Source organism: Capsicum annuum, chromosome 6 (genome assembly GCF_002878395.1).
Source record: "Capsicum annuum cultivar UCD-10X-F1 chromosome 6, UCD10Xv1.1, whole genome shotgun sequence".
NCBI lineage: Eukaryota > Viridiplantae > Streptophyta > Magnoliopsida > Solanales > Solanaceae > Capsicum > Capsicum annuum.
The window spans coordinates 90,441,528-90,452,154 of record NC_061116.1 but is presented as its reverse complement, the minus strand read 5'-3'; the positions used below and the strand labels follow the sequence as shown (position 1 = coordinate 90,452,154).

General features: G+C 41.6%; 1 protein-coding gene across 3 annotated transcripts in view; it reads left to right on the top strand.

Annotated features, from left to right (window-relative positions):
- The first annotated feature begins 242 nt into the window (after nt 1-242).
- The window catches only part of LOC107873204 (protein POLLEN DEFECTIVE IN GUIDANCE 1), a 24,105-nt gene continuing 13,720 nt past the window's right edge, over nt 243-10,627 (top strand). The window contains exons 1-7 of one of the 3 annotated variants that reach the window (XM_016719957.2): nt 243-1,053; nt 6,581-6,732; nt 7,045-7,148; nt 8,550-8,638; nt 8,796-8,869; nt 9,177-9,327; nt 9,410-9,577. In XM_016719957.2, coding sequence (XP_016575443.2) covers nt 438-1,053; nt 6,581-6,732; nt 7,045-7,148; nt 8,550-8,638; nt 8,796-8,869; nt 9,177-9,327; nt 9,410-9,577 — 1,354 coding nt within the window. In that variant the 5' untranslated portion in view covers nt 243-437. Of the gene's footprint in view, nt 1,054-6,580; nt 6,733-7,044; nt 7,149-8,549; nt 8,639-8,795; nt 8,870-9,176; nt 9,346-9,409; nt 9,578-10,627 lie in introns of all 3 variants that reach the window. The other 2 variants (XM_016719958.2, XM_047414808.1) reach the window with 2 other exon arrangements.

Sequence of the window (10,627 nt, the reverse complement as noted above, 5' to 3'; positions counted from 1 at the left end):
TTTTTAAAATTTTGTGAGAGAAATATGAGTGAAAAAAGTGAAAACTTGTTTTTACTTTTCCAAATAATTTTTCAAAGTTAAAGTTGAAAAATTCATGACCAAATGAAGTATGTTTTTACTTATTTCACTTTCACTAAAGTGAAATAATTCTTCGAAAAAAAGAAAAAATTTCAATGACCAAACAGCTACTTAATATGTTAAATTGTGGTTTTATAAAATTTTTCCATTTTTTCCACGGGCTCTCACTGTAGTTGAGATAAAGAAGGAAGCCCGTAGGTCTCGCAGTCAAAAGCCCAACCCACCTAGAGATACTCAAATCTTCACCACCACCTCTAGCCTCTTCCTCTGATTCCTCTCTACTTTCTTAGCAGAGGGTGTAACCGCCGATCAGCAAACTCCATGAATCGTCAACGTCGGCATAGCTCCAATCCTCATCAATGGCGTTGAGATCAACTGGACGGAAGTTCTCATTTGACATTCTCTCAACTTCCATCCTAGATGAAGGCTGCGATTACGATTCCTCCATCAATTCGACTTGCCTCCAATCTAATTCCGATTCCTCTTCTCAGATTCTTCCGATCGATGATGCCACAAGCCCTATCGGAAATCGCAAGAGGAAGAAGAAAAGGAAGAAGCATAAGAGAATCACGGAACATTCCGCGATTTCAGAAGACGAGCAGCTAGACCGCCTATTTCCCGTCGGTGAATTTAAAGGTTACTGTTACAGTATTTCTCAAAGCAGTAGTGTTGTGGTGTGTGAGGATCATGAGACGCTGCCGCCGCCAATGCCTCACAGCAATTGTTTAGTGAGTTCAGTTACTGGACTTCCGTTTGGGGAGTTGAGACAGAGAAATGTAATGGTCAATGGAGTGACTGAAGAGAGTGTTGGATCACCACAGATTGCCGAGAAAGAAAGTGAAAGTGTTAAGGAATTGGATCCAATGCCAAACTCGAGAGTTGAAGTGAATTTGAATATGGATGGGACTGCAGGGAGGAGTTTGGAAAAGGAAATGTCTTTAGATTGGAAGAAGTTGATGGCTGAAGATCCCAATCGTAAGTATTTACCTCGTTTTATTTTTTCTTCAATGTTTTCATTTCCTGCCAATTTGCCAATATCAGAATGTGATTCTGAAGGGGTCTTTGGTAGGGTGTATATGAATAATGCAAAATATGGTGTGTTAGTAATGCTTGTGTTAGCTATTCTTGCATTAGTTATGCTTATATTTTTCTTATGCAGTGTTATTAAAAATAACATGAGTTAAATAATTTCTAAAAAATTTTTTTTCTACAAAAATATCCTTCGTATATATGTTGGAAAGGATGTGAATTTTTTTTTGAGGGATAATAATGTCTTTAATCATGTTAATGCATGTATTGGATCTATTGCGTTGCTAATACCATGGATTTTGAGATATTGGTAATACACACCTCAATACATAATAGAGTGTATAACTAATGCAACCATTAGTTATACATAGGGTGCAAAAGTATACCAAACAAGGTATTAATAATACAACAACAACAACAAACCCAGTGTATTCCCACCTAGTGGGGTCTGGGGGTAAGATGTACGCAGTCCATACCTCTACCTCTAAAGAAGTAGAAAGGCTGTTTCCGATAGACCCCCGGCTCAAGTCACGAGATACCACACAAACTCATAGTACAGCACAGAACTAGATTACATAACATAAATACGGCACCCATAAGTATTAGAAAACAGAGGAAAGCACACAGATTCGTAATAAAACATGGAACACGGAATCATAACAAGAATAAAACCCCCACCAAGTAATTCCCTACACTAGCGACCCAAACCGGCCCTAGTCTTCTGCCCTAATTCGCGTCCTCCAGACCTTCCTATCTAGGGTCATGTCCTCGGGAGCTGTAACTGCTCCATGTCCCGCCTAATCACCTCACCCCAGTACTTCTTCGGCCTACCCCTACCCCACCTAAAACCATCCAACGCTAGCCTCTCACACCTACGAACCGGGGCATCCATGCCCCTCCTCTCCACGTGTCCGAACCATCTCAATCGGGCTTCCCGCATCTTGCACTCCATTGGAGTCACACCAACCTTCTCCCGGATAGTCTCATTCCGAACTCTATCCCCTTTAGTCAGCCCACACATCCAGCGCAACATCCGTATTTCTGCCACCTTCATTTTTTGGATGTGGGAGTTCTTAACTGGCCAATACTCCGCTCCATACAACATGGCCGGACGGACTACCACCCTGTAGAATTTGCCTTTCAGCTTGGGCGGCACCTTCTTATCACACAACACCCCCGACGCGAGCTTCCACTTCATCCATCCCGCCCCAATACGGTGCGAGACATCCTCGTCAATCTCACCGTTACTCTAGATCACGGACCCGAGATACTTGAAACTATCCCTCTTACATACCTCCTGTGATTCCAGCTTCACTACTACCTCATTCTCCCGCCTCACGTCATTAAACTTGCATTCCACATACTCTGTCTTGCTTCTGCTCACCCTGAACCCTTTAGACTCAAGAGTTTGCCTCCACACCTCTAATTTGTCATTCACACCCCCTTGAGTCTCATCTATCAGAACTACATCGTCTGCAAAAAGCATACACCAAGGCACCTCCCCTTGAATACGCCGCGTCAACACATCCATCACCAACACAAACAAAAAGGGACTAAGAGTAGATCCCTGATGCAATCCTGTCAAGACAGTGAAATGCTCTGAGTCTCCTCCCGCCGTCCTCACCTGAGTTTTCGCTCCATCATACATATCCTTAATTGCTCTGATATATGCCAGCGGTACTCCACTCATCTCCAAGCATCTCCAAAGCACCTCCCTGGGGACTTTGTCATAAGCCTTCTCCAGGTCGATAAATACCATGTGCAGGTCCTTCTTCCTTTCCCTATACTGTTCCACCAACCTCCGCACCAGGTGAATTGCCTCCGTCGTCGAGCGGCCAGGCATAAATCCAAACTGGTTTTCCGAAATAGACACTATCCGTCTCAGCCTCACCTTGACCACTCTCTCCCAAATCTTCATAGAGTGACTCAATAACTTAATCCCCCTATAGTTATTGCAACTCTGGATGTCACCCTTATTCTTATAGAGAGGGATCATGGTACTCCACCTCCAAGCCTCGGGCATCTTTGCCGTCTTGAAGATTTCATTAAACAATCTAGTCAACCACCTTACACCAGCCTCTCCAACGAACTTCCAAAACTCCACCGGTATCTCGTCCGGCCTTGTCGCCCTACCCCTTCGCATCCTGCGAACAACCTCTCTAACCTCTTCTACCTTAAAACGTCTACAGTAGCTAAAATCCTGACACTCCTCTGAGTGCTCCAGTTCCCCTAACACAATAGCTCTATCCCCTTCGTCATTCAAGAGCCTATGAAAGTACGACTGTCATCTATTCTTAATGTGGCCGTCCTCCACCAACACTCTACCGTCCTCCCCCTTAATGCACCTCACCTGATCGAGGTCACGACCCTTCCTCTCCCTAGCCTTAGCGAGTCTAAACAACTTTTTCTCCCCTCCTTTCCCCTGTAACCCTGCATACAAGCTCTCACAAGCGGCCGTCTTAGCTGCCGTGACTGCTGACTTAGCCTCCTTCCTAGCTAGCTTGTACTCTTTCCTGTTTACCCGCTTCTCTTCTTCGTCCTTATTCTCAACCAATTTAGCATACGCCCCTTTCTTGGTCCCCACTTTCTTCTCCACCTCTTCATTCCACCACCAATCCCCCCGATGATGCCCGGCCCGGCCCCTAGAAACACCCAACACCTCACTTGCATTCTCCCTGATGCACCTAGCCGCCCTATCCCACATACTATCCACGTCCCCCCTACACTCCCACACCCCCATTCCCGCCAACTTCTCCCCTATCTCCCACGCATTCACTGGCGTCAAGCCGCCCCACTTAATTCTAGGTCTACACTCCTTACTCCTCCTCTTTCTATTCTTCTTTATACCCAAATCCATAACCAAGAGCCTATGCTGGGTCGAAAGATTCTCACTCGGGATGACCTTACAGTCCTTACACAACGCCCTATCCCCTTTCCTAAGCAACAAAAAGTCAATCTGGGTCCTGGCTATCGCGCTTCGAAAGGTGATCGTCCTTCTTCGGGAAGCCCGAGTTCACCACCACCAGCCCAAAGGACCTCGCAAACTCCAATAGAATAGCCCCCTCTTCATTTCTCTCCCCAAAACCAAAACCACCATGCACATCACCAAAGCCTCCCGATAACGCCCCGATGTGCCCGTTGAAATCTCCTGCTACAACAATCTTCTCCGAGCTAGGCACGCCTCTCACCACCTCCTCCAATGCCTCCCAAAACCGCATCTTCTCCTCCCCCTCCGATCCCACTTGCGGCGCATATGCACTACACACGTTCAGGGCAAACCCCCGAATGACCAACTTAATAGTCATCAACCTATCGTTGATCCTCTTCACCTCTACTACCTGACCTCTAAGCTCTTCATCTACTAAGATGCCAACTCCATTCCTACGCCTCTTGCTCCCAGAGTACCACAGCTTGTAACCATCCACCTCCCTAGCCTTAGACCCTACCCACTTGGTCTCTTGAACACACGCAATATTGATCTTCCTCTTCCTAAGAATCTTCACAAGCTCTATGGACTTACCTTGAAGGGTTCCTATATTCCAAGACCCAACCCTCAGCCTACCATCACTATCCACACGCCCTCCACTACCCCCCCGCGGCCAAACCTTGGCCTCCCTCCCACGGGGTATCCCATACACAAGCAATAAATAAAAGCAGAGAATTTCACACAAAGATATGATCCTCCACCAAATGGCATACGAACCGTCTACAATAATCGGGATCTCAAAGGTAACAAATGGTCATAGATATGAACATCATAGAATAAAAGTTACTCTAACTTGAACAACTTGTTTTTGTACAAAATTCAAATATAATAGTGAAGAGTAAGTTCTATGTGGCTTTTCATCAAACAAAAGTATAAGATAAAAAATACTAACAGGATCATTCTTGAAGAAGACCAAAGATGTGCGTGTAAGGATGAACCAGCGCTTTTTCCAAGACTTCCAACCTAGTCCTTTGGAAGAGATGAATAGTGGCCCACTCTTGAAAACCGTATTTGAAGAACCAATTCTTGGACGCTCAAATGCAGCAAGTGAAGCAGACATTTCCCTTTTGGGGCTTCAATAAACTAAACCAAACAACACAAACATTGCATCAAAAAAGCCAGAAAACAGTAAAAAGTGTAATCAGGAAACTGGGGTTGATTCAGATCAAGAAAATAATTGAGTAATTGAAGAATTAGAAGAGATCTGGAAGGAAAACAAGATTAGGGTTTTTGCCCCACACAAGAAAAATCAAAGGAAAAGGGCTTGTTGCTCCTCTGTACCAAGGTATTAATAATACACATTAAACCAATGCATGCATTAGTTTTTCAATGCACTCTACCAAGTGTGTTCTGACTCAAGTATTAACAATATGTGGCAATTGGAGACAGCTTTAGCTCCTTCCCTCCCATTTTGCATGAATGTATTTGAAATATTTATGTTTGTGCTTGATAGATATCCTGTACAATAGTGAAATGATGTCGGAAGATGCTAAAAGCGTACAAACTTATCAAATCAAACAAGCAATACTCTAAATTGCTAATACTTGCTTTTTTAGGGAAGATGTCCTAAGTTTGGGAAGGACTAAAATTTAAAGTAGGTCAACTAAATGGAGTAGAGGAACTACATGTTAATGAAATTTGATAAGTGAATGACAATCTTATGAAGTTAGGAACTGATAAAATATGGCTAAATCCCCTAGCAAATGTAGTTATCCTAGGTTTACCATCCTGTAGAATAACTAGAAACCCTGACACTCATGTAGAGTGTAAATAACTAGAAACCTTTGCACTCACGCTTACTGTTTTTAGGGGCTTTACCTTAAAATGAATAAGGACCCTTTCACGAGAGAAGCAAAACTTGTAGGTTCTGTCAGTGTCTCTTTATCTGTACCAATTGCTTCTACAACTGTGGAAAAGGAAGTTTTTAGCTTTCCCAAATACAGAATTTTCTCCTTTCTGTTCTTTTTTCCTGTGCAAGAAGGAAGCTAATGATCCTTTAGCTGATGATATTAAAATTCAGTTGGAGGGGAAATCCCCTAGATATCACGAAATTATGGCCTTAGTATGTCATGAGCACCTACTAGAATTCTGTATTGTCCATGGTACACAGGGGAACCAAGGCAATCAATATGCATATGCGTACTTGAATGCTATAATTTTGTGATAAATACGCATGTAGAGAAACGATGGTGATTAGGACTTGGATTGAGAAATTCTAGTTCTATTGAGAAGCTTGAATGAGGTGTCCTTAATCTTCATTTCTCTTTTTATGTTGAACAACAGTGTCATTGTACTTAAATTTGAGTCATGACAGTTATTTACCATTTGACTTTCTCCTAAATGTAAGACAAAAATAAATTCCTCTTGTTGGGTGGTGGGGAGGTCGCCATTTGTCTCTAAATTTTGCTTCTAATTATTTAGTTACAGAAGAAAACTTCCCATGTATCCCTTCTTTTCTCTCACTTATGTTGTGTGGTATTTTGTTAGAAACATTTCCTGTGGATAAGTCACCAGTGAAGTGCTTCATGGAAGAGATGTATGCTGGTAATTCTTTAAGGAGTACGGTTGCCCTTGGAAATGAGAAAGAGCGGGAAAGAGTTTATGATACTATATTCCGCTTACCATGGCGATGTGAGCTGGTATAATACTTTATAAAAGTCAATGCTATATGTAACATTCTCAAATTATTTTGAGTACGTCATTCTTTAATTGCTCCTAGTTGCCTGTTGTTGCTTGACATGCATCTTTTGCTCCTCTGTTATTTATATGTGCCCAAGAGTGTGATAGTGCAAACAAGATCTTTTCTTTTTTCCTTCCCAATTTCTTTCCGAACTAACTGCAGGCTGTGAGGTCAATTCCTTGTTCTTTGTAGTTCTTCTTGGATAGGGTCTTGTCTCAGAAACTATCAAGCTGGTTTAGCTGCATCGATGACAAGACTATTGCTTTTGCAGCTTATTGATGTTGGTTGTTTTGTCTGCTTGGATTCATTCCTTTCACTGCTAACTGTTATGCCAACGAGGTTAATCATGATCTGTTGGAGGTTTCTGAAGACAAGGTTTGTATCTCATACTTTTCCTATTCCTTTTGTTTGATCTTGAAATGATTCTTTTGGGATTTCCACTATCAGGGAAATTTGTCTATGAGACAGTTCTAAAATAATTGATCATACCATTGTGACCTCACAGCAGATGGGTTCAGAAGTTTTTCTGTAATATCAAATTAATCCAGTTTGAGGAGTGTTATGTTTGTTATATGGTTTTGCGTATATATAGATTGTCTAGTTTGATAATGAATATCATATTTGTGCAAATATTAGGTATGTAATCATGCATAGGATCATTTTCTTTAGCAAAACTATAACATATGTAATCACTATAATATCTCGAGCCAAAATTGAGGGGAATAGGAAAATTTCTCCTTCGTTCTGCGATTTTTTCTTCCTAACAAACTATCTATTCAAAGAGGCTGATAATTTTTAGTGGTACTTATACTTTTGGAAACAGTGTATCTGTCAATGGTTTTCAATTACTGGGTTACTCATCAGTTCTGTTGGTGTGAAGTTATAGCTGGCGTATGGTGTGCGTTGCCTAAAATGTCAACTTGAATGAGACGAGGGATGGTCATTGGTGGGTGCGTTGATTATAGATTTTCCCCCTTTTATGTGATTTTGGGAGTTTATTACTGATTGGGCATACCTTCATGTCTTGTATTTTGGTTGGGTTTACTTGTGATTGGGCATATCTTCATGGCCAGAGATTGGATATTACACCAATTATACCTTTTTATTTAATTATCAGAAATGCGGTATGGTTCATAACATTAAAAAGAAGACTTTTACAACTTCTGCTGCCAAATGAAATTCATGGAGTATCAGTTTATGTCTTGTGTTATTTCAGTCCCTGGAAAAGAACAACAATTTTAGGAGTCATATGGATTATCAAGTAAGGGAAATTGAGTTTCTTTTTGTTGAAAATAGTTGTTTGATTGGTGCCCCAGAGGTGATGTTCTCTCCAAGAGTGTTCTCCAGTTGCACCTGGAGAAGTTTCTGTTACTGCCAAGTAATAGTGCCTTGGTTAAGTGAATTTTCTGAGCGTAACTTATGGGACGAACTATCAGTTAAAACAAGGGTAATGCCCTCAACTACCTAAGAGGGTTAGGGGTATTTCTTTCAAAGTTATTTTATTGTTTACCTCTGAAGTTGGAGATTTTCCATCAAATCTCAGAGGAACAAAAGAGAGACTGCCTTCTTGATTTGCCCTTCAAAGCAGAGAATTTGTCCTCTTATTTTTATTTTTCTTGCCCTGTTGTTGTCGGTTATGGTAACTCTAACAAAAATTGTTCGCCCTCTCATTTGAAGCCTGTCTTTACACTTCTTGTCCGTGATTTTGTTGTGTTAAAGTAAATCTATTTAACTGCAGCGTATGTTTACAAAATAACCTGACCATGCTCATGGCAGGCAGCTCAAGAAACTTTCCGCAGTTGAGCTTTCTGATATTGGCTGTTGTGTCGCCCTTGCTAGTGGAGCGATTTTGTTGCAACAAACAGGTAGAATTAGATTCTTTAATCCTCACCAATGCTCTTAAATATTTGTCACATGCTAATTACCCTAACCACACATCTGAGCTTTGACTCTTCATTTTATGGCTTTCTTATTTGGCTTCTTTTGGTTAGACTTACACCTGTTCCCAATTTTATATGGCAGATATCAGCCTAATCTATCACATGATTCGTGGTCAAGGAACAATCAAGCTTTATGTGGTTTACAATGTGTTGGAGGTGAGAAGCTGACTAGTTGGTCTATGATAGGTCTTCATAATGTTGAAGTTGTTTGAACTCTAATAAATTTCATAGACTGTAATGCATGCATATGCTTCAAATTGCATACACACACAAACATATATATATATATATATATATATATATTTGACATCAAATATCCATTCTGTTCCGGTCTGGTACCAGACATTGGTCTATTACATCTGCATGTTCCTGTCCTAACATCATTCACTATACTTTTTTTAATTGATACTCTTTTCTGAAATTTGTAGACAAATTTGAGGTAACATTTGCCTTTCTTTGGCAGGTTTTTGATAAACTGTGCCAAAGCTTTGGTGGAGATGTGATGCAGACTCTTTTTAATACAGCAGAAGGGCTTGCAAATAGCTCAACTGAAAGTATGCAATATTGGATTAGAAGATTTATTGTGGATGAAGTTGTAGCTGTGGTTTCATCAAATATCCTTTTCCATTCCTGTATATTGGTCAATATCATAAATTTCATTCCTTGTATTTATCTGGTTTCCTTGACACCTCACACTTGTTCATTCTTTCATCCTGCTAGCTCAAGCCATCACTTTGTCAACTTGTATAGTTGCCCACAACAATGCATTATTTGCTTTGCTTGTATCAAACAATTTTGCGGAAATAAAGAGCAACGTATTCAAACGCTACAGCAAAGATAATGTTCACAATTTAGTATATTATGGTGAGTTATCTTCTCACAGTATTTACCTTAAATTCTTTAGGTTCTTTTGCAATGATTAAGAATTTCTTATCGATCTGATGTTGCCAGGCTAGTTTGTTCTTTAGCATGTTTGTGGTCCATATAGTGTTGCATCTCAATGTCAAATCAATCACTCTTATTAATTAATTTACCTTTTCATAAGAAAATCACTCAATCAATTTAATTCTCAATCCTATATTGGTCATGGTAGACTATATGAATCCTCTGGTCCATTCTGCTTTATTCAGGCTCATTCATTCAAAATACTAAGGGCCTGTTTGAAAAGCCACAGGGAAACTGAAATTGGGTGTAATTACATAGTTTGACATGTTTGTTGACCAAATAATTACCAAGTTAGAGAGGAATTGACTGCAACTGGAAGGGTGTGATTACACTTTCCAATTCTCAAGGGAGGGTAAAGAATTGGGTGCAAGTATACCATGTAATTGCATGGTAACTTTACAAATTCTATCGTTTTTTATATATATTTTTATCTGAGAAAACCAATAGGCATATTCATTTCTTCCAGAACATTGCTCTTCTTCAACCTCCAACTAAGAATTTTTCTTGATCCTTTTTATGGTTTCATATTCGATGCCTTGATAGCTAATTTATGTAACTGATTTTTTATTTTCTCCTAGTTTTCTGATGAGTGACTGGCTGTCCAGAAGTGAATATCTCTCTCTCTCTCTCTCCTCTCTCCTTACCCTCTCTCCATCTCTAGCGCACCGGCCCCCGGTCCCCGGCGCCGTCGCTGACCTTCGGCGCCGACCCGATCCGGCCGCCGGCTCCGACCTCCGGTCCCCGGCGCTGACCGACCGCCGGCCACGCCCTCCGGTCGCCGGCCCTCTCTCTCTCTCCCTACCCTCTCTCCATCGCTAGCGCACCGGCCCCCGGCGCCGTCGCTGACCGTCGGCGCCGACCCGACCCGACCGCCGGCTCCGACCTCCGGCGCCGACCCGACCTCCGGTCGCCGTCCCCCGGCGCTGACCCGACCCCCCCGTCGGTTCATACCCCCTCGCCGGTCCATAA